Below are 24,519 nucleotides of genomic sequence, written 5' to 3'. Positions count from 1 at the left end.
ATCATTGTACGTAATTTTCAAAATAGCCTAGTTTTTTTTTAGGGAGACGAGGTAAAAATGCTTTTATGCACACAGGTAGCCAACCTGTAGCATGAGACTCCTGAGCTTGTCAGACTACTCACTAAAAAGCCCCTTCTACTCTGTTGGACACAGACCTGGGATTGTTTGTGACATAACTTCAGGGGTCAACGTGTGACCTAAGCCATCAGGGCTCGCGCCGATTCTGGCATTCAATTTCTTTATGACCTAGACTGCATCACGGTCAAGCTCTAGCATCTTTGTGCGGAGAATACCCTGAACGAAATGTGACATACAGGTCCAATTGTCCTCACCCTCCGTCATCATCGGAATCGTCCACCGACAACTGCCCTACATCACAGAAAACGTACTACTATAACCCAGAATGCCAACCGCATGGTAAAAAGCATTAAGCGTTTTGAGAGAGCTTTGCCTGTCAAACCGTAGGCAGCGCCACCAGCGTTGCTATGCTATTGCATGGCAACGCTGGTGGCGCTGCCTACGGATTGACAGGCAAAGCTCTCTCAAAACGCTTAATGCTTTTTACCATGCGGTTGGCATTCTGGGTTATAGTAGTACGTTTTCTGTGCCTACATGTTGTTCAGCATCCAGGCGGGAACTTTCCCAACGCTGGCAGTGGAAAAAGGTGTGCTCCACGTCGTCGGGGAGTGCCTGGCCAGTAGATGCAATCGGGTGACACGGCTTTGCCCATCCTAAACAGGTACTACCGAAAAACCCGTGCGTGACTAGCCGTCCCTGTACGTTGGATTGAGAATACAACTTTCATGTTTTATCTATGGTGTCATCTAGCGGTGACTGACTATACGAACTGGGCCTGGGCCACACTAAAAAAACACTGGACGAATGACGATGTAAGTGTTATCTCTAGCGGTGATTAGATTAGACTAACCGTACACCACGATGTAAATATAAGTGTTATGGTGTGTGGTGTTATCATGGATAAAACATACTCTAGTATTCATTTAGCTGTGAATACATATCGATGAAAACATCAATATATTTCAATCTTTGTCTACCAAAACATTTTTTTTAAGAAAACATCGTTGCAACAAAAACATCGGTAATCTATGTTCGATGTAAAAAATTTCAAGCACCATAGAAAACCATCGATGTTTCGAAAACATCGACATTGACGTTGAGGTTTCGATTTCGAGTCGAGCCTCTCTGGTGCTCTGACTGAATGAATGAATATTTTTTTTATCCCAAAAGAAAAGGGCCGCTTCTTCAGTCCACTCCACTCCACTCAGCAGACTCAGTTCAATGAGCTCATCTCCATCTGTCATCTCCATTCACACTCCACTCCACTACACTACTATCTCTACTCTAGAAAAAGAAATATAACCTAACAAAACAACATGCGCGGAGTGTTATTATAGTGTGTTATAAATTAATTAAACCTTATTAATTTCTATTATTAGATATATAAAGCTGAAATTTTGCAAACGCAAACATGGTTAGGCACAACAACCAACTACCAAACAATTTACCTCAGTTACAAAATCTTATAAAAAGAGATCCAGTGTCTTACAAAGATGAGGTTAGTTAAAAACAAAATTATGTTATAATACTAATTTTACGATACTAATCCAAAGTTGAGTATTACAATTACTGACCATGGGTACAGTTTCTTAACTGGGCTACGCTAATATCGATTGAAACTATCGATTCGATTAGTAAACCTTCATGCGATTTTTTCACCATCAGCAAGTTTGGTTGGTTAGGTTAGGTTATGATAGCTTTATTTTATAATAGATATATATAAAAATATCGATTATTAATCAGTATTTTCAATTCGATAGTTTCAATCAATATTAGCATAGCCCAGTTAAGAAACTGTACCCCGTAAACTACCCTATACCTGTTATAATAAGGATTTGAACTCAATAATTTGTTGAAAGACAGTCTTTAAGAAAAATTGACATAGAGGTTATGTTTAATCAACAATTTACCTAAAACTGCAACATCTTGATTAACTTAGCCTGCACAAAAATATATGCTCAAATATTGATTGCTTTCCATCTGATACTTATCTGTATTGCTATGGTTATACTTTAGTTTATCCCCAGTGACAAGTACATACAAACACCTAACATTAAGTTACTTATTGCTCTTGACAATTTTTCTTTACATGACCCCTTCAACATCAACAAAATAAATATGGGTAGTTAGGCCTAGTCATAATACTTGTACAAGCAAAAATAATCTAATGTTGCGCCTGTGATCTACATAGTAGGCCTATGTGTGAAGTGAACACTAGGCTATTAGCGTTACATACATGCCAAAACACTACTCTAAACCTATGTTTCAGTTTATGCTTCAACTGCGGCACTACAAATCACTGTTACAAGTGTTTTGGCTCAATCCAAACCAAGTCAACAAGAGTCTGGACGAGTTGGTGATGTTTATTGCACAAGTCGCTCACTGTTATCCCGATGTACTATCCGACTATGCACAGGAGCTTATCAATCTGTTGAACACTCACAACACGGTTTTGGACCCTGCTATGAGAATGGTGGGTGAAAAATTGTCAACAAATAATTTATACCGGTAATTAAGTTTATAAAAGGAGCCTATTGATAGAGCTACTTTACATTAGGAACATGAATATTAATTAGGCCTACAGTACCTCTATACCAGCAGGCCTAAGTAAAAAAAACTTAGAAATCAGAAACATTTATTGCCGAAAACATTAGAAAAATGTATAGGCCATCGTCAGGTACAATTTTTAGCAAACATGAATTGCTTGTCTTAAGAAAACAACCATTATCAATAAGAAGCAGTCTTTAAATCGTCTTTAGATTTCTATCACAGAAGTTGATTGAAAAAAAAATATACAAGTAGTCTATATAAACAAATGTCAACAATACATAAAATTTTTTAACAGTTAAAAAAAGTCACAATAACAAAATAAAACTCAACAATACCTATATAGTACAAAAAAATTGTTAAAATTTCTATGGGCGGTAACAGGAGATTTAACAATAAAAACATACATTTAACATTAGACAATAAAAAGCAAACAGCACATCTGACATCAACAATAAAAAACTAATTGAACTTGTTTTCAAAGAAATCTTTAATGCTGTAAAAAGGCTTTGCTGTTAAAAGAGAATTCAACTTACATTTAAAACTTTTTAAGGGTAGACAGGTTAACTTATAAGGAAGGTGATTCAACATTTTTAAACCTTTAACTACATGGCTCTTTTGAGTTTTACCACAGAAAACGTACTACTATAACCCAGAATGCCAACCGCATGGTAAAAAGCATTAAGTGTTTTGAGAGAGCTTTGCCTGTCAATCCGTAGGCAGCGCACCCAGCGTTGCTATGCTATTGCATGGCAACGCTGGTGGCGAAGCTCTCTCAAAACGCTTAATGCTTTTTACCATGCGGTTGGCATTCTGGGTTATAGTAGTACGTTTTCTGTGGTTTTACTTAACCTAACTCTAGGAACATGGACCTTATGTTGTGCTCTGGTGTTATACTTGTGAACATCTCTGTTGAAAGTGCATTCTATTTCTTTACTATAGACACATAACATGAAAATATATAGATTTATCACAGTCATTATTTTAAGTTCAGCAAAAAGAGGTTTACAATGAGCGTTCAATTCTGAGCCTGTCATTATTCTAATAGCCTTTTTCTGCAAAATCAGTACTTCATCAATTCTTGAGCTATTACCCCATAGAATTAAACCAAAACTGATAACACTGTGAAACAACTTACTTATCCTTTGTAATTTTTGTAATTGATGTTATTGTATTTAAGAATGCTAGGCCTACAGTTTTAACTCTTCTAACTTATATTATCAATTAGATACATTAAAAATAGATGATCCACAAGCTGCATTGAAATTTGTAAATACGCCTACTGTATTTTCTGAATTGTTTTAATTAGTGAAATTTCCTTTGCAGACATTCTGCCGAGCATTGATTTTGCTGAGGAACAAAAACCTGCTGCAGCCTACAGATCTTTTATCCCTCTTCTTTCAGTTACTTCGCTGCAACGATAAAGCTCTACGGACATTTTTACAATCCCACATTGTAACGGATATTAAGAATATGAACGCAAAACATAAGAACGCTAAGCTCAACACTGTAAGTCAAATTAGTTGTGTTCATCAGTTAAGCCTTTAAGTAATGTACGTAACACTAACTCAAAGAGGGTAGCCTACATTTTAAAATATCCGATCGACAATCAACTATCGTAAATCTAGTAGCCAAGTGGTTACAGTGCTTCAAAACTGAAGGTCTCTGGTTCAAATCCGTGAGAACGAGATTGTTATTGGCCTCAGATGTCGTTTGTCATTGGGCTGTCAATATGGAATGATGCCGTCCAAGAATAAAAATAAAAAGCAAAGTCCCATTCCATGTTGGATGGTAACAAGATCAGAATTTCAACCGTTCCCTACAAAAAAAGACATTAAAAATTCTAATAGTTAAGATACACAAATGAATAGTAAAAAAACAAGTTCTGTTCGTTCAGTTGATACAGTTTGCAAGAAGTCCATTCAATTCTGTTCTAATGACGTTTTTATTTCACAGACTCTTCAAAACTTCATGTTCAGCATGTTGAAGGACAATAATCCAAAAGCTGCAAAACTCTCTTTGGTAAGTATGTAACTAGTTACCTATGTTTAAAATTTTCACAACCTTTTCCTTTTTAAAGATCCTTCCTTTTTAGCGAATTTCCCATATAGGGAATAATCTATTACCGTTGTACTCATGGTAAGACCAGGACCCGGTACCGACTTGCATTTTCATTTTGAGGTCCCTAAAGGCCAAAAACCCCATCCGTTCAAATTCACACATATATTTAGACCTTTATACATATATATGTGTGTCCGTTAGCACGATAACTCAAGCAAAAATGATCCGGTTTTGATGAAATTTGGTATAAGCGTGTAAACATACATTTATTCGAACAAGTTCGCAAACCAGTATGATCGGACCATTGGAACTGGGGTTTATGGGGTGTTTTACGGGGTAAAAATGGGTTTCCCCATTTTCGACCCTAAACACATAGCCTAAAACTTTTCAATTTCTTTCCAAACCATTTTGTAGAGCCTAAGAAAAGAAACAGTTTAGTACATTGAAGTGCCAACGGTTAGACAGAGAAAATTTAAAAAAGTGTAAATTTAGGCCTATTATTCATTCTGATGGCCCCTGGACTACGAATAATGACTATATAGGCTTACCTGCGTCAGTAGTCCAAAATTGTGTCTTATTTCAACTAATGTTGTTCAAAGCATTAGTTAAGTTGAAATAAGACACAATTTTGGACTACTGACGGAGGTAAGCCTATATAGTAAATTTATAATTCCCATGTTCTTATGGAGAAAATGAAAACTGTTGTAAACTAACTTGTTGATGAATATATGTTAATAAAATTTGACAAGTTTATTTATTTCTTCCTATGGTATTAAAGTTTGGTGAAAAACACTTTTTATCTTCCCCTTAGCAATTTTTTTGGGGTAAAAATACGCTCAGTTTCCCAGTTATCTCAGTTGGTAATATCTGAAAATACCAGGAATTAATTATAACACAATTTTCCCAGGAATATCTCAGTTGGTAATAACTAAAAAAATACCAGGAATGAATTATATTACAGTTTCTCACATTTGATAAGTATCAACGCATGTTAAAATATTTGTAATGTTCTGTTCTATCTTAGTATTTTTACATTTGTTTAAAATATTATCATTACCATCCCTGAGTCAAACCACAATTCAAATATTACTGTCTTGATTACTAAAAAACTTTAAATGTTGTGTGTTTAAGGACATCATGGTAGAACTGTACAAGAAAAACATTTGGAACGATGTGAAGACCGTCAATGTTATCGCCACAGCTTGTTTTTCCAAAGTTACAAAGGTGAGCGAAAATTTGTTTGCCTTTATGATGTGAAGTTAAGGAAATGGACCCAAGTTTCTCTACTTGTTAATCACATTTATGTTATAGATTGTAGAAATCACAGAATGTAACAAATTAATTCTAGAATGTTGATGGATAGTATATTTTATAGATTGTAGGGATCCATTATTGTTAGAATACGTATAGATTTTCATCTTTAGAGCAATCTCTTATATCTCCAATCCTAAGACCCTCCGATTAACTCCTCCAAACTGACTCCTCCAATTAACTATTGTTCCAGTTTGCTACAAGTCTTAAACAATCGCCACTGATGGTTTTATCAATTTTTTAGGTTCTGGTAACAGCACTGAAGTTCTTCCTCAGTTCCGATGAACGCAAAGAAGACGACTCAGACAGTGATTCAGATGTAAGTAAAGAAAAATTCTGGGCTGGTGTAGCACAGCTCAAATTTCTATAAACATAGTGTGAAAGCTTCTTTTTGAAAAAGGTAAACAAAACAGAATTCTTAACCCTTAAAATGTTTATATTTAACTAGAACATGAAAATTTAAGTAGGCTTATCCAGTCACTGGAAAAATATTAGTTTTTTATCACGCATTATCGAATTTAGCGTTGACTTTTCATCGATACATGATAAAACAACTGACTTATTTGGAAAGTAGGGCCTAGTTTGTCGTTGTAGTAATTTTCTTAGGGTTTCTGGTTTGCATATTTATTTAAGGAAGACTTGCCTATATCAATTAGTGATGGGCGATACGGACGCGTATCGCGATACAGCGATACGATGCGTATCGGAAAAAAATATTGTATCGCCGTATTGAATCGGGCGTCTGTATCGCGATACGCGAATCGTATCGTCAAAAATATCGAAAAACAATACGTATTGTATCGTTTCCTCCCTCCCCTACCTAACCTAGAAACGGAAAATTTATACAGTCCAACCTCAGTATAACGAATCTGAAGGGACCGAACTGAATATTTGTTATATCAAGGATTTCGTTAAAACGAGGTTCGTTATATAGAGGTTAGTTTTGCAGGAATTTCGCTAAGTCGAGGTTCAGAACCAGCGTCGGTCAATATAGGTCGGGATTTGACCTAATTAAAACACAATTAAAGTAGCATAGGCTACAATACTTTACAGTGCAGTGTTCATTGTACAGTAGAACCTTCTGTATCCAATAGTCAATGGTAGAACCTAAATTATCCGGCATAATAAAGGTGAGGGATCTTGAATATTGCGCAATCATGACAATGGCATTGACCTTGGTACAGGTTAAAAGCTGTAAGTTTAAAATCACAGCTTGTTCTAAACCCTCCTAAAACCTAGCCAAACACTGTATTGCGTAGTCATAAACCATGTAAAGAACAAAACAAAACAGTAGAAAGTTTTGTAAGCTACTCTTCGCGATAGGCCAGTAGGCTACTTACAGTACAGTACTGATTTATCACAACAGAGGAATGTCAATAATAATCACCAACTATAGCATTGGTGTTGCTAGTTGTAACAAATCGTATTGAAAACAATAAATTGTTAGATAAGTCATTATAAAAGTGTATAATCATAGCCAACTTAAGGATAATAAAAACACTCGTAAAAGGAATGTTAAAATAACGATGTTGCTATTCTTTCTCTTTGGTTTTGTTTTTATATTCTTTCTTAGGTTTCTCTTTATCCAAAAATTGTACAATTCACCATAGTTATCCCATATCGCCCAATCACAGCTTACTAAACATTACGTCGTTATCATAGTGAATGAAATCAGTTCTCAGTTGCAACATAGCGCGCGCAGCGACAGCAGACAAAGACGTAAAACGGAGCAGACGAATGTTAGCGCAAGCGATGACGTGACCTTTCCATTTAATTTGATAAAGAAACAGATTTTCCCAAAACAATAATTGGGTGGGGGATTTGTTATATCGAGGGAAAGACGTAGACAATTCGTTATGCAGAGGTTAAATTCGCAATGTAGAGGTTCTGACAATGATAAATTCGTTATATTGAGGTGTCTTATTTTAGCCGAAATCACGAAAAATTCGTTATATCAAGGTCTTTGTTATGGTTTGTTCGTTATGTAGAGGTAAAATATATATTGTGTCTTATGGAGAGTTCTAGGGGATTAAAAAAAAAATTCGTTATATCAAGGAATTCGTTATATCGAGGTTCGTTATATCAAGGTTAGACTGTATAAGTACCTGGGGACCAAGCTTTGCTCGGGGAAAATCATTAGTTTACTCTGAAAACAGTCTTAGTATTGCAGACATTAACATTAATCCATTTCCACACTCCACACTGCTCGCCTTTTCTACTTCCGTGTTACAAGTTCACTACTCCCTACGTCTTGGACCTGTTTGCCTATCCTTCCCATAGCATTTTAGGATTGCAGATACATTAATGTAATTGCCACAGACAGTTCCCTCCCACCACGGCCGCCTACACTCTTGCACTGCTAGTGCTAGATAGCACGCTAGCGGAAATGGTCTGGACTGGGATGGGACTGGTACATTATCAAGTAAAAACCAAAAATACAGACGTCAAAAACTCCTATTTCAAACTACACATCCACAGAGTACAGATTTTGCAGTTTGCTCAGCCTGCGCAAAAAAAGCTTAAAAATATCGTTTTGACATGAATCGTATCGCTCTATGTGCCGATATAAATACAAATATCGTTTTAGGCGATACGATACGTATCGTTTTTCAAATATCGTATCAAAATATCATATTGTCCCTCGCGTATCGCGATATTCCGATACGATACGATACGTAGCGCACATCACTAATATCAATTTTCTGACTAAATTATTTAGAAAAAGTATCTTTTTGATACTTTTTCTCTTTTTTTTCTCTTTTTTTTTTACTTTTTCTCGAGTTTGATTGTGTAGATTATTTTCAAATTCTTAGGCTACAGTAAGTTTTACCATAAGGAATAACAAAAAAGTTCTGTTCCTGTTTATTTTTACCATGATGCAGGCCTGACAATAATACTCTTTTTTTATGATTGTTTTTAGTTAATAAAAAACTTCTTGATCATTATCAGACTTAATAGGTGAGTGATAAGAATCTCAATGGCATCCCTTATATACAGTAGTCGCAGCTAGTCTGGGCGTGTGGCCGCGCTATGGCGGGGGGTGTAGAGGGGAGTGTTTATTGCTCTTTTCCAAAAACATCTGGCCCACACGGCTCTCTGGGGTTGTTCAGCGCCTCAGCGCTGTCTTCATGGCTTTGAGGTGGGGGACGGTTAGTACACAAGGGTCCGCGCGCCCAGACTAACTGCGACTACTGTACTATTGGCTACTGGAAGTCGGAAATACCGATCAAGAAGTGTTTAAGTTAATAATGTGTATTTAATACTGAACAACATTTTAGGACGAACCAAACGCAAAGGAAGTAATGATGGCGAATAAAGTCAACAAGAAGACAAGAAAAAGAGAAAAACAGTTGAAAAAAGTCAAACAATTGGTACAGGTGAGTGGTTTTTCTCTCTGCTTTTAGAAGATTTCTTATCCATAGAAATTAGAATAGTAGTTTACGCAACGATCGCATAACAGGATAGTCTTAACGACACGAGTAGAAAATTTAAGGTACAAGCCTTGGTGAGTGCCTTTAAAACTTCTACGAGTGCCGATGAGGCTAATTACACAAGTTTCGTACACTACTTTACAATGGTTTCTTAGTTGTTAAAAATCACTAACTTACTCATAATTTCTAAGAGAGATTATGTTTTCGTTTATAACCTCTCATAGCCACTCATTGTGATGCAACGACTTACTGTCCTAACCACTTTTGTTCAATTCACCATTGTTTTAATCAACAACTTACTGTCCTAACCACTTGTTGTTCAATTCACCATTGTTTAATCAATTAAATTGGTCTTAACAGCTGATAAGTTGATGTCAAAAATATTACAATTCTACTCATTTTTCTTTCAATCCTTGAACCTGGTTCGTTACTCATGTTGTAAAGTGATATGAAATAAAATGAAATGAAATACGTTTATTTATCCCAATTTCATTACAGAAATATAAATAAAAAAAAAAGCAAGATTAACTAGTACAACATTATTGTCAGATGAATCTGCCATACTTATGGATAGTCCAACATGGGCAGGTGCGTAGGCCTGGTTGTTATCAGTATACGTAATTTTAAGAGCAAAAAAACTGAATATGGGAAATTTTTTTTAGCCTTAATTATTTGAAAGAAAACTTAAACACGGTTATGAGAATGTCGGCGACAACAACCAAAGCCAGTTCAATAATAAGAAGACATTTAGAGGGTGAGGGGGTCGAAGGGTCAAGGATTCTTAGTTAGAGTCAAGTATGGTAGTAAAACAACAATGCTGTTAAGTAAGTAAAAATGCTGTTAAGTGAATCTTTTCAATTCTAAGAACTGAACTGAAACAGCTAGTTTAAAAAACGGTCAAAGGTAATAGCTTATTTTGTAACCAACCCATTGCTGTATAATAAATTATACAATAAATACTTATTTTATACTCAAATACCATCTTCACTTCATCTCTAAGTCTTTCTCTCTTTCTACTACTCTCTTAGCTTCAATTCAGTTTTCCTTTGAATCCTTTTTCCTGCATAGGTACTTCTCAATTGTCCAATCTACCTTAGTATTGATTTTTCCTCCCTCCCCCTCATAATATCACAATATGAGTGAGTTTATTGTTTCAGTTTTTTTATAAAAATCATAGTTAACTAATAAAGTCTTAGGTTATCTGTTGTCTGTCAAAACCATCGGTTGTAATATTTAATTAACTACGGTTGTTTTGTGCTGTCGGAAAATGAACACATTATCAGGTTAGGATGTCTTGCTAATAATCTTTTATGGTGGAGTGCGTCAGAAGATTTACTTTACAGAACACTATGACAGATACATTACAGACATCAGGTTACCTAACTAAACCTTTATTAGTAAAATCATGATCCAGAGACCATTCAACATGAAATTGAAAATTATAATTTTTTCTAAACCATGTTTCAGAAATCCAAAAAGAAGAAGTCTGCTGCACCAGTTTACAATTTTTCTGCGTTACAGCTAATCCATGATCCTCAAGGTAAATATGCATACTAATAAATATTTTGGAGAAAGGCTCTAATTTTAACATGTAATTGGTAAGTTTATAAACCAGAGTTTGAGCTGTTCCCTAAAAAAATTATAAACAAACACAAAACACACCATTAAACAGTCTGTGTAAATTTATTGTTATTAAAAAACACCCTTCATACAAAGTTTGATGAGTCGGTGGCTCAGTCGGTAGCGTCATAGACTTCTGGCCTAAGGCAGCAATGTTGTGGGTTCCGATCCTGGTCCATGCCACTGCTTTTTATCAGTACAGTTCACCCTTGTACTGTACCAGCTCACGCCTTGGATTGCTGGATCCATTCCACATACAGGTCTGTCTGTAGCCTATGTAATCAGGAAAATGCAAGGTAAAGAGACCGCCAACATCTTAAAAAAATGTAGGTAATTTAACATTTTAATTTTGAATTTTTCAGGAATGGCAGAAAAACTGTTCAAACAACTAGAAACGTCCCACGAGAGGTTTGAAGTGCGACTGATGACTTTGGACGCTGTCTCTCGACTGATCGGCCTCCATCAACTGATTCTACTGAACTTCTACCCTTACATACAGCGATTCCTCCAACCACATCAGAAGGGTAAAGTTCATTTACTGTAATGTACAAGTAACTAAAAAAAATACATAGTTGTTGAAACAGTAGGTTTGGATACCCTCTTAGATACTTTTGAATAACACCATGTTAGATTGGTGTATATTTTCATAAAAGTGTGAGTGAAAGATTATGTAGAAGAGTTAGATAACTTGTGTGGCATTATTACTGACTGACACTAGCTTTTTAGTTATGACAATATAAATGTACAGTAATGATAAGCAACTGCTGCGTCCAGTGTTGAGAAATTAAAAAGCTAGACATCCTGCAGAGTTTTTCTAGGTTTAGATTATAGCATTAAAATGATAATAGTGTACACAAAACAAACAAAAATGTTAGTTGCTAGCAGTACACTATCGCCGAATGTTCGGCCAAATGTTTTGCCAAAATTTTTACTCGATTTGCGACAACGAATGCTGCTGAACTTTAACCACGAGCTCACCCATGTCTGCCGAACATGCTTGCTGGTGTTAGAGGTATTTTAACTTCCGGCACTCGCCTTTGCTCGTCTCCTTTGACTCGTTCAAAAATCCGACAAAAAATGGAGCACAAATCATGGCAATGCGAACTATCCCGAGCGTACACGAGCAGACCGGGTACACGCTTGCCATAGCTTGCCTATATTCGGCGATAGTGTACTGCTAGCATAAGAGATAAAGAGACCACCTTGGAAGATTCAAAAAGTGGAACAGGCTCTTTGAACTTTGTTGGTTTTTTTATTTGGAGGGTAATCAGTTTTACATTTTACTTAATCATTGTAAGGTTAGTAGGCCTGAAACTGAGTGCACTTATATTATTCAAGAGAGATGGAGAGAGTTCTCTTCTCTAGTTAGGTTTGGGTTTCTAAATCATCTTGTATCTTCTGGAGGCACTCACCGAAGATTACAATGGTAACGTCATGATCTGCCACTGTAACCTTTTCAGATAGAAGTTTTAGCAATGGTCCAGTTCTATCATCCCACACTCATTACAAAGGCTAAGGAGGTCTAAGTGAAGCTATATCCCATTTCATCAATTTCCTATTTCTAAATATCATTTTCACTCTTTTATCCTTTCATGGAAAAGCAAGTTTTTACTTCAAATTTATATTTATATGTTTATAAATTAATATGTTGTTTTGTTTGTTTTCCAGAGGTGACGAAGTTGCTGGTGTACGCGGCTCAGGCGTGTCATGATTTGGTTCCTCCAGATGTAAGTGTATTTAACCAATAATAGACAGTAATGTAGCTTGCAGGGGCGGACTGGGTACTCTATTAGGGCGTAAACCTTGACCAGCCCGAAGGCGCCAACCGGGGGGTCTGGGGGGTATGGAATACCATTTTTGACATTTTGGCATATTTTGGAATACCATGCCAGACATTTTTTAAAAATTATACCTGTAAACTCGCATTTTTAGGCAATCTAGAGGCATTAACAGTGGAAAATTAGAAATCTGATAACTGACACTATTGGTTAATGTTTGGTTTACAAAATTTAGACTATTTACCCACACGACTTGGTGCTATTCTGACAGTAAATTTCCTAACAAAAATCAAAATACAAATGATTTTCTTAGGTTCTTTCGTATTATATTTGTGTATTTTCTTTGTTTTCCCTTGCATGGCTTGGCTGCATGCATACAATATAAATCATTTGCTTCCTGTTTACAGCATGAACCTGCAACTGTTGTATTTTTTGGCACTGTAAATAACAGAAGTTACCTATATATTTTAGACTTCTATGAAATTATTTTAACACAAACAATATGCTTTCACTGTGAACAAAACCAATTTATTGACTTAAACTTTTTAGCATTACATTAAGTCAAAACTGTAACCCTAAAGTAGGCCTAAACTTACCTAACCTATTTCTACAAACGAAATAGCCTAGAGAGAACTAAGAAGGTATTTTAGGCTGGCTATCTGTAAGTAAAATAGGAAAGTTGCCAAAATTAGTGCCATAGTGCATATTGAAATAGTTAATTAATAGGCTGTAGCCACATATTAAAATACTGTTTACTGTTTAACCTTTACTGTGTAATGGTTAAGTTAACAAATAAATACACTGTCACTAAATCTATTTAAATTTTGTAAAAGTAGTGATTCTACAATACTGCTTTCGTTCATGTGTCCTGTGTAGGTAAAGAATATAAAAATAAATTGAATCTTTCGACACAGAGACACAAATCAGACACTCACTAAAGAGAGTCACATTTTAATTGGCACTGGCAGCTCACACTCTTTATTTATTTATTACATGCACGGCAAACGCCATTTTACAAGAGAGTTGAGTTGATATTGATAAAATTAAATGTGACTTAAAGTGAAATAGTTATAGTGTGAGCAATAATTAAATATTATAACAAATATGAATAATATTAAATTATCTTCACTAGTTGTTTACCACAGACGACATCGTGACACCGACCGATGTCGGATGTAGTCGCAGTCACGAATACTAGAAAAATACCGGTATGGATCACAAACATAAACAAATGACGTTGTTAGCCCGAATCCTATACTGAGCATTGAACATATGATTTGGCAGTTCCATTTAAGCAATGTTAAATAATGTTTATTTTCGGGCCAAAAACGTAATTTGTTTATGTTTATGATCCATACCGGCATTTTTCTAGTACTCGTGGTCGCAGTGCAGTTTTTTTCGGGATCGGCGTAAAATGACGCGGGAAGAGGACAGCTGTTTGCTCAGACCACAGAGTAAAGTAAGTGCCTTCCACTCGGAGTAGGCCTACACGTACGAGAGAGAAGAGCTGCTTTGCTCTCGCTTGCCGACAGTGTCTATTCAGGTCTCACACCCGACTTTATGTTTTGCTATTCACTGCTGAAACTTTTACTCTAAGTTTTTCCTCTAGCTTTCTAAAAAATACATCTCGTCTCATTTTTTAAAAAAATTTTATGATTTTTTCCTTTAACGAGGGCGCAAATATTGCCGGCGGGCCAGTCCGCCCCTGGTAGCTTGTGGAACCTATTCATACTTTTAATATTCAACCACACTATTTTAACTCTTTTTCAACAACATAAAAACCTAGGCTAAGAGACTAATAAGTTACTTTGTACTTTGTAGTTAGTAAGTGTACTTTGTTTTGTATCTTGCTGTAAAAAGAGATTCTATCAGCCATTGTTGGTAAAAAGCAGAACTAAACAGAATCACTTTGGTTTAGTAATATTTTTCAGTTTATTAGCTGTGCAGTAGAAGAAAATTGTATTGATATGTTAACAAAGTCAATTTGTGCAAATGTAAATTTTGAGTTCTTTTTGTTGCCTTTTTGTTTTTTGATACTTCACCATATTGCTCTATGGCTACTAAAGTCTCCTCATGTGGACAATGAAGCGCACACGTTCTTAACTACCACTATCACCTAATCTAATCACTCAAGATTAAAACTTTCTACCTCCTCATCAGATCATTTTTTCTTCACTCTCTATAACCTAAATTGCATCTAGAGAGCAGGTGATGATCCCTGAATAACCTAAAGTGAATAACCTGAAAGTAGGAAAAGTGTTTACACAAATCCCATCAAACTACCCACCTTATCTATCTTTTCACACTTTAAACGGTTTTTTTTTCCATTTCAGGTGCTAGAACCAGTTTTGAGGACACTAGTGAACAACTTTGTCAGTGAGAGAAACTCCTCTGATGTCATGGCAATTGGGTAACAACAAAAATAATTATATTTTGGTGTAATCTCGCATCACTCAAACATATAAGAGATCAATTTTCCTTGACTTCATCTAGTTATTCCTAATACTTACTCCTCATAGGGTAGACGACTCAGTGACTATGTCGCCTTCTTCCTTGTCAAGAATATCAATCTTCACTCATATTGAGGTCGTCAAAACTAATTGAGGTACTGTGGGCAGTCTGCTCGCCAACCGAGCAATGCCCACCTGTAGCCACAGTAGGGGTCAAATATTAATTTTGTATGCCTTGTCTAAATGTAAGTGTATGCGTGTTTAATGTTTTGACGACCTCAGTATGAGTGAAGATTGATATTCCTGGCAAGGATCCAAAGAAGGGGATATAGTTGCCGAATGATCGTCACCTAGACTCTAAGGAGTAGGTATTAGGAATCGCTAGACGAAATTACAGAATTTTTACTTCTCTTCTAAATTGTATGTTATTGTGTTTTTCCTCACATTACATTTCCTCACATTTCTATATCCATCCCACAATTTAAACTGTTGGTAATGAAGATATAAATTCACAGGCTGAACGCAGTCCGAGAAATGTGTTCTCGTAACCCGTTAGTGATGACGGAAGACCTGTTAGGAGACTTGGCGCAGTACAAGAACTACCGAGAGCGCAGTGTCATGATGGCGGCTCGGTCTCTCATACACTTGTACAGGCACACAGCGCCTACACTGCTACACAAGCGAGACAGGGTAAAAAGTGTTTACAACTATAAACAGTGAAACCTGAATAACTCTCTTTAGTGAGGATTTTACATCTAGAATCTTTTTAATATTGTAATCATAAAAAAATATTCTGACTCAAACTCAACTGTTGACCTTCTGATAGAGTACTCTACCCACTAGCGATTTCATAATTTGTATTTGGACTAGTGATTTAAACTAAAGCCTTAATGAGTGTTTTATTTTTAAGGCCCAAAAGACAATATTTCTTTTTTGAGTTTTTCATTTCTTGTTGCAGGGAAAACCTACAGAAGCGTCTGTTGAGCTGAAACTGAAGAACTTTGGAGAAATGGACGTCCCTGAGGCGGTACCAGGAGCTGAAGTCTTGCTGGATAAAAATGAGGTGAGAAACTAAAAGAGAAAGTAACAGCATCAATTTTTGGATACTGAAGTGGACACCCTAACAGTATGGAGCAGCTGTCAAACATTTTTTATTAAAAAAACACACAGTTGAGTAGTCAGGCCCAGAGTGTGTTATTAGTTGTCCTATGAGTTTGACTTGGTTAAAACGTCCGCATGTTTGGACAGAAATTGGTAATTTATTTCAGCAGGTCGTTGGCTCACTTCAACGTACATTTGATTAAAAAACTGGCGACAACTTTAACATGTTGATGGAATGTCTAGTTTTATCATCCATCAATAGTCAAAGGTAACAGTTTCAGTAAAAGTTATATCATAGACTAAATTTACTCCCTTAGAAATTTGTTATCCTTTTGGATCAGCTGACAATTATATTTCAGTCCCAATGTAGTGAACTATATTGATTTTGATGTTCTGAACACTATTTGAAAGTTGAAACAACTGACAATCCTTTCAAACTAGTCCAGTTTATCTACTCAAAATAAAATTAGTAAACCACAAACTATTTGATGCTGTTCAGTGGTAATATTTTACTGCAAAACCACTAAATAATAAATAAATATGTTTTTAGAGTACAAGTAAAACTGATGAGGCAGACTCTGACAGCGAAGATGGAAGTTGGATCGACGTATCTCACTCAGAAGATGAACAAGAGTCTGAAGGGGAAGGAGAAGGGGATAATGATGAAGAGAAAAATGAAGAAGAGGAAAATGAAGAAGAGGAAGGTGAAGATGAAGATGGAGATGGAAGTTCAGAGGAAGAAGAAAAAGATAAATCAGATAAAAAAGTAAAAAAAGGAAAATCTGAAAAGGTAGTTTTCACAATTCATCTAAATAGTATAGACTTTTCGACACAAAGTATTGTTTGAAAGAGATTTTTGTGAAGATTTACAGTTAAGATGAACATTAAATTAACTTTTAAATCTGCAGTAAATATGTTGTAGGCTTGGATTTGTTAGAAAGAAAATTTATAATTTTGGTTTTTGCTTTGTAAGTTTGGGGTGGAACAGATTCCTAAATAAACCTTAGCATGTAATGAATTGGCGAAGCGAACTTATGCTTGTATTGGCAGTTTAGGTTAGCCTATGTTTAAGATGAAATTAATTTTACCATTGTAATAACTATTTTTTACGTAATTTTTAAATTTGTATAAATTTTACCAAGATCGAGAAAGTAGACGCCAAAGAAGTTGTGGCAATGAAGAAGAAACAAGCAGCCGAAGTCAGCGTAATGCGGATCTTGACTGATGATGACTTTAAAGAAATCGACGCAGCTTTGATCAGGAAACAAATCGAAGCCCCTAAAAAAGGCATCAAGCGAAAACTGGAAGAGGACGATTCAAAAGCCAAGTAAGAACCAATATAGGTTAAATGATATATGTTTCTATGAGCAATTTCCATTAATATTCTGTTCCTACAATTTTTCTCAGTAGATAAGTCCAATGATCTGACGAACCTGTAAATACGACCCTATGTAACCCCCTATGTATACGACCCTATGTACCCCCTATCCTATGTAACCCCCTATGTATACAACCCTATGTACCCCTACCTATGTAACCCCCTATGTAAACGACCCTATGTACCCCTACCCATGTAACCCCCTATGTATACGACCCTATGTACCCCCTACCCTATGTAACCCCATATCTATACGATCCTATGTACCCCTACCCATGTAACCCCCTATGTATACGACCCTATGTAACCCCATATCTATACGACCCTATGTACCCCTACCCATGTAACCCCCTATGTACCCCCTACCCTATGTAACCCCATATCTATACGACCCTATGTACCCCCTACCCTATGTAACCCTATATCTATACGACCCTATGTACCCCCACCCTATGTAACCCCCTATGTATAAGACCCTATGTACCTCCTACCTATGTAACCCCCTATGTATACGACCCTATGTACCCCCTACCCTATGTAACCCCATATCTATACGACCCTATGTACCCCCTACCCTATGTAACCCCTATGTACCCTCTACCCTATGTAACCCCATATGTACACGACCCTTTGCTAACTAATGCTTATCCACTGGTATCAATAAAAAAAACTTACATTTTTAAACTTTCCCAAAAAATAATAAACATTTACATTTATCATCAGGATACTCAAGTATTTCTAGACATAAACCAAACATCAATGTTTTTACAGTAGATGACAAGTCTCCATGCAATACTCAAAGTCAATTCTTCAACTGAGGTTTGATACAGAATGTGCTGGGTGTAAAGTAGGTCAAATTGTTCACTAGAACTGGCTTACCTTCTGCTGCATCGTGCATTCTTAGCACAATGAGAGGTGTTGTATGACTGAAGCTTTGCAGTGATAATTTCACAGTTGGTAGGATAGCTAATAGATGGGGTGAAAAAAATCAATTGCCAGTGTGAAGAAAGAGTTTTACATCTTTCACATATTACTGTACAACTAAACGAATAACAACACCAATAAACAATACAAATTCAAATAAACAAATACCACTTAGTTCTACAACAAAGAAGTAAGATAAGAGGAAACATTCAATGGTACACGTCGTGTCTAGCACTAGTCGCATGTGTCTAGAAAAAAAATAACTGAATATACAGTGAGAATTATCAAGTGTTTGATAACTCTTTCTTTGTACAGTAGAACCTCTTTAATCCGAACTAATTGGGACCGGGGGTAGTTCGGACTATTGCATAGTTCGGATTACAGAACATGTTGTTGTTTTTACATAGGCTAACAATAGCTAGGTAAAAGTGAAAAATGCTTTTTAAATACAGTGTTTATTTAATACAGTAGTAAACATAGGGAAAAAACAGTACTGTACATTACAATTGAAATAATTACGGTGTGTATATCAATAAATACAGTATACAATAAAGAACTACTGTACTGTGTATAGAGTACAGCAATGAGGCGTTCGGATTAGTGGACGTTCGGATTACAGGGGTTCAGATTAAAGAGGTTCTACTGTACTCATGCCTTGTAAAATATTTGCATTTCTTGTTACTTGATGCAGTAGTATCTTGTTGAATTTATGTTATAAAAATAACATTTTTTTCAGGAAAGAACTAGTTTCATTGGCAGACATTGAAAATATCTACAAAAAGAGGAAACACGACAAGCAAGCAAGAATTGACTGTGTTAAGGTGAGTTGAGAAATAAACCTTGACAAAATTACTTGTTCAATGCTTTATACCTCAAAGGCTGATGTTTCGGTGAAGATTAACCAGTTCATCATAATAATAGTTGCAGTAAATAAATCATAATGTCAAGTGCCATTTAACTTTTTTTTTATCAGGTTTAGGACTTAAGTTTTTATAAAATTAGGGCAAAAATTCAATGAAGTTTAAAGGCTAACGTTACTAACGTTATTACTAACGTTTTTTTTACGTTAAGTAGTAAGTTACAGATGAGAAATTCAATGATGCACTTAAGTGGTGTCCAGTACTAGTCACTGGTGGTGTCTAGGGCTAAGTCCAACACCGCTCCCCTCGCCCTCATGTACTACAACACTCATGGTGGAGGAAGACCCTGTGTGATTGGAATTCCGACACAGTGCCCACTGTTGGGGATCTTCCTCGCTTGTCACAAGTATATTTCACAACATACTAGAGCTGAAAGCACACAGTCGTCTCCGTGTCATAAGCAAATTTCCTCTGTACCTTACTTCGTGTTATTTGCAACTTTTAGGTGAACATCTGCCGTAGTAACCAATGTTGCCTCAATTATTGTAAATCAGAGGATAACTAAAGAAAAGTTTGGATCACCATAGTGATACTTAAGGGAAATGTTCCCCACCCAGCAATCCCAGACCAGAGAAAGTTTCACAGGGATTGAGGACTCGATTTCTGGGAAAATTCATAGATAACACCTTAAAACACAGTAGATTATGTATAACCTTCGGTAAAAGTACAGAAATAGAAGAATGAAGAAAAGTGTTGACTAGAGAAAATATTACTTAAAAATTGAAAATGGTGTTTGTCTATTAGGCATGGTTCAATCAAATCAAATCAAATCAAAAATCACTTTATTCACCTTTATAAATACAGGAATACATTATTAGGGTAAGAATAGTATTCCCCCGAATGGACTGCAAGTCCGTGCTCGAGGAAAGAGCTCTTACCAGCAGGAAATAGGTTTTGGTTATTGTCCATAGGTCAAAAACATGTGCACACTGTTTATAAATAATGTGTACATCTGTACTTAACACGTATCAGGAGCTCTTAATAAATATATATATATATGCTATATAAATATATTGTATACTAGAATTAGTTAACAATAAACAGCCTTAAGCAACAATAAAAATATTAATCTATGAAGAAAAATTTATTTTGATAGCTATTATGGCGGCGTTTGATGTTGAGATTAATTTAAATGTAAGGCGAGCGAATTAAAGCCTCTGCAGCCTCTCGTCCCACAGTCATCAGCCACTCACAGACCTTGCTTTTATACACAGCGACACTGCTTGATTCAGCATCAGTTATGTTGGGCGGCAAGTTGCGATAAAGGATGTGAGCTATGTAAAACACGTTATTTTTCAACGAACTATATGCTAGTTGTGGAGTGCGGTATCCAAAGTTATGCCTGTGTCTAGTGTGATAACTGTGTTGTAAGTTAGAAAAAATAATTTCCTTGTTGTTCTTAATGAAAAGTAATAGTGTTTTGATAAACAATTGTCTAATATTTAAAACTGGGAATTCGGAAAAAAGTAAATTTGTTGAATAATGTTTCGGCCTTTTAAGAATAATTTTGATTAAGGTTTTCTGGGTTACGTGAAGAGGAGCCAATGTGGCAGCAGATACACCGCCCCACGCCAGTATGCCATACTGCAGCACAGACTGCACGTATGCATAGTAAACGTATCTGCAGTGATCAACCGTTAACACACGGCTTAGTTGATAAAAGGCGTAGACCAGTTTCCTCAATCTTTGCTTTACATAGATAATATGAAGAGACCATGTCATCCTTTGATCAATGATCACCCCAAGGTACTTGTATTGGTCCACACGATCGACTGTGTCACATCCGCAGGTATTAGACCACAGATCGCCACATGAGTGAAGATAGAGTTTTCTAAGGCTAGGGTCACGAGTTCGAGATAAAACTATTATAAAGTGGTGTATCCTATGATGAATTTGTTCAAGTGTTTTCATTAATAAAAATGTTGGTAATAACACTTTTTTGTCTTTCAGAAAGGACAAGAAGGGAGAGAAAAGTTTGGTTACAAAGATGGCAGACTAAACCCTTTCTCCAGCAAAACCAACAGAGAGAAAAAGAAGAATAAGAATTTCATGATGATAAAACACAAAGTCAGGGGAAAGACAAAGCGATCTTTCAAAGACAAACAGGTAAGAACTTGAATTTCTCTTTTAAAGTTAATTTTGACTTAACTTTAGGCTACAGTTGAACTTTTCTTGGAAATTTTTGTATTAATTTTATCTTTTGTTGCAGATTGCCCTGAGAAACTACCTTATCAAACAAAAGAAAATGAGATAATAGGTGAAAATGAGCTACTGAATGTGTATATTTGTAAAATAAACATTTAGTAAAAAAAAGTGCATTATGATTTTACTCTTTTGATAATATGTAATTGTATTGCTGGAATTTATGAGGGAATTTCGAAAAAAACATTTTTTTAATGATTCAAAGAGAAATTCTCACCCTTTGACATACCTACCTAGTATGTCATGGGCATCTCACGGTACCATTAACCCACTACACTTAAGTCATTCGTTGAATGGCACCTGCGAGCGCTACTGTGACATTCGGTCTTTAGCAATGGTGATTTAGATGCTCTGGAGTGTAACTCTGAAGTTTATCCGGCCAGCAGTTGACATGTTTTGCGCTATGGGCTCCCGGAGATAATCACACCCCCCCCCCTTTCTTATGGAGGAATACTCTTCCTTGGGCGGTGCGCTCCCGTCAAACCTTGAAACCCTGGGCCCATTTACTAAAGTGGCTCTGAAGTTCGCTCAACATGCACGAGTTTGATTTGCAATCATGTACAACCTGATAAAGCTAAGTAACATGTGGCTAAGCCAATGGGACGGCTCAACTTAAGTAAAAGGTGTTCCGCTTGGGTGGAAGTTGAGGTTAACACAAAACCTGATTTGCTTCTTTTTACTTTAGTATAGAAAAGTATGAAACACATTATTTCTTATGGATTTATTTTGGTTAAGTATATCGTGTGTTAATACAGATAAAATCGACGACCTATTAAAACTACATTGATTAAGAAATCTTAAGCAAATATAGTTCCAAAAGTGTTAGACATTATGTTTGGAAAGTATTTTTGCGTAGTTGGCAGCATTTGTCTTTTAAGCATTGTCTGTTATTAAGAGTTCTTCACCCCAGCAAAAACAATAAAAACATACCTTGAACCGGATGGAATGTGTTAAGATATAATGTTAAAACATTTTTTCCTTACAGATTAATGTTCGTTCTAGAGCCCTCATACATGATATATCCAAGAAAATCAATAGTAGTAAGTACAGAAAAATCTTAAATGTAATGTAAATTGGGTCACTTTTAAACCCTAATGAAACTAATTATTTTTCATTAAAATTTTTTTGAGGTATAAGAGCTCTAATATAACTAACTACATTGATACCACTTTTAAAAAAATCGGTTGAAAAATATGTGCGAAACGAGGGACGAAATTAACATGTTTTGTCGGAGGATGCTGCGCTACTAGCCTTTTACAGAACTTGGCTCAGGCGGCAGATGAATCACCGACGTATCGATTTAGTAGTCGTGTGTTTACGAGTGTCAATTTAGTAGTCGTTTGGTTACGATGTTTTCAGAATGGCACCGAGCTACCCGTCATCAACACCTTCCCTTCCAGGGCCGTATTCCCAAAACACAACTACACCGAGGCTGATGAAGACTCTTAAGAAACAGTTGACATCACCTCCACTAGTATTCAGATAGATTTGTACAGGAAGTAAAACATGTTTAGCATTGTGAATTGTTAACCAAAGAAGAAGTCTTCATTAAAAGGATTTTGTCACAAAAAGTGATGGCTTAAGAAGTTCTCATGTTCAGCCAATTGCCTGGTTTTAATTTATTTCAATTTCTTTTTTTATTTAGCGTATTTTGTTATATACGTATAATTTAAATAATGATAGAAGAGAGATTAATTATAAATATTTATTTTGGACAGTATGGAACATTTATATTAAAGGTTTTAGATAATGGAAGGTTTTATAAATATTGCTGTGATAACTATGACACGGTTTTTGTATCCATTGACTCTTTATGGTAACTGATCCTTAAATATAAAATCAGCGCTCTAAAGGTATTCAAGACTTTAAAATTACCTAAATAGATTACGGGTATATAAAAAGTAAACTTTTTATTTTAAGTATTAGAAAGAGGTAAATGAATTAAAGATAGAGTAGAAACACACATTCTTCCATGTTAAAAACAGGTTAACATATTAATCTGACGATGTACAATCTATTTATCTTTATACCCTGAAAAGGAGCAACACAATTCCATTTAAAATAAACAATGCCTTCAAATAAAGTATAAAAAATTTCAGGATTAGTGACTTTGAATTAATTAAAGGAAAGGTGAGGAAGCAGATGTGATGTATTCTCAGCAAAATTACAGTAAAAGCATCGCATCACAGAGTGATTATATTCATCAATGTAGGGCGCCTTCAAAAACATCAATGCAAAATCGATGCATCATTCGAATTGCTTGTGAGCGTTTGAAGGCGCTGTTAAAACGTTCGTACGGTTTTTATTACAGTAAATGTAATACATTACAGATCGTACCCTGTAGTTGTAAAGAAAATTGTTGTTTACTACAGGGTGTCCGATAAATAAACAGCTAAACTCCGGGAAACTGTTTTATGGGTGAAAATAAAACGAAAACTAGGAATAAATTTTTTTAACCTTAGTGAAATATTTTCCTTTTTGTTCTTTCGTGTTGAAAATCTTATCTCTAAAACTATTTAAGATGTCTTTATAAAATTTGGTGAATGATTTAAAATGGCAATAACAAATTAACAAAATAAAATCCATAATGAAATTGTTTGGTTTCAAAATGGTGGTCGTACTAGACAGTATTTTATTGCCTAATATTCGTGGATGTCTGCTTAAATCTACATGAGTCGCTATCGGTTAATCGAATCTTAAGACTAAGAAAGAATCTGA

At 35.7% G+C, this 24,519-nt stretch overlaps 1 protein-coding gene across 1 annotated transcript; it reads left to right on the top strand.

The window, feature by feature from the left end:
• The first annotated feature begins 1,380 nt into the window (after nucleotides 1-1,380).
• LOC128991859 (protein SDA1 homolog) lies at nucleotides 1,381-21,940 on the top strand. The gene is made up of 18 exons (XM_054415086.1): nucleotides 1,381-1,576; nucleotides 2,348-2,551; nucleotides 3,952-4,134; nucleotides 4,582-4,647; nucleotides 5,818-5,910; nucleotides 6,242-6,316; nucleotides 9,276-9,374; nucleotides 10,896-10,968; nucleotides 11,411-11,572; nucleotides 12,717-12,775; nucleotides 15,160-15,236; nucleotides 15,792-15,966; nucleotides 16,235-16,339; nucleotides 16,928-17,167; nucleotides 17,520-17,704; nucleotides 19,416-19,500; nucleotides 21,550-21,705; nucleotides 21,809-21,940. Exons 1-18 carry the CDS (start codon nucleotides 1,490-1,492, stop codon nucleotides 21,851-21,853), a joined length of 2,169 nt encoding a protein of 722 aa, XP_054271061.1. The 5' UTR covers nucleotides 1,381-1,489; the 3' UTR covers nucleotides 21,854-21,940.
• Nucleotides 21,941-24,519: the final 2,579 nt, after the last annotated feature.

This window comes from Macrosteles quadrilineatus, unplaced genomic scaffold (assembly GCF_028750875.1).
Source record: "Macrosteles quadrilineatus isolate MER2022 unplaced genomic scaffold, UCM_ALF_1.0 Scaffold_4__1_contigs__length_99947679, whole genome shotgun sequence".
NCBI lineage: Eukaryota > Metazoa > Arthropoda > Insecta > Hemiptera > Cicadellidae > Macrosteles > Macrosteles quadrilineatus.
This window is presented reverse-complemented; position numbering and strand designations above follow the sequence as displayed.

Bases quoted from the DNA above. Each gene is read 5' to 3' on its own strand.
- LOC128991859 (XM_054415086.1), top strand. From the start codon at position 1,490: ATGGTTAGGCACAACAACCAACTACCAAACAATTTACCTCAGTTACAA. The intron at 4,135-4,581 runs GTAAGTCAAATT...TTTATTTCACAG, and splicing joins AGAACGCTAAGCTCAACACT to ACTCTTCAAAACTTCATGTT. The intron at 16,340-16,927 runs GTGAGAAACTAA...ATATGTTTTTAG, and splicing joins TCTTGCTGGATAAAAATGAG to AGTACAAGTAAAACTGATGA.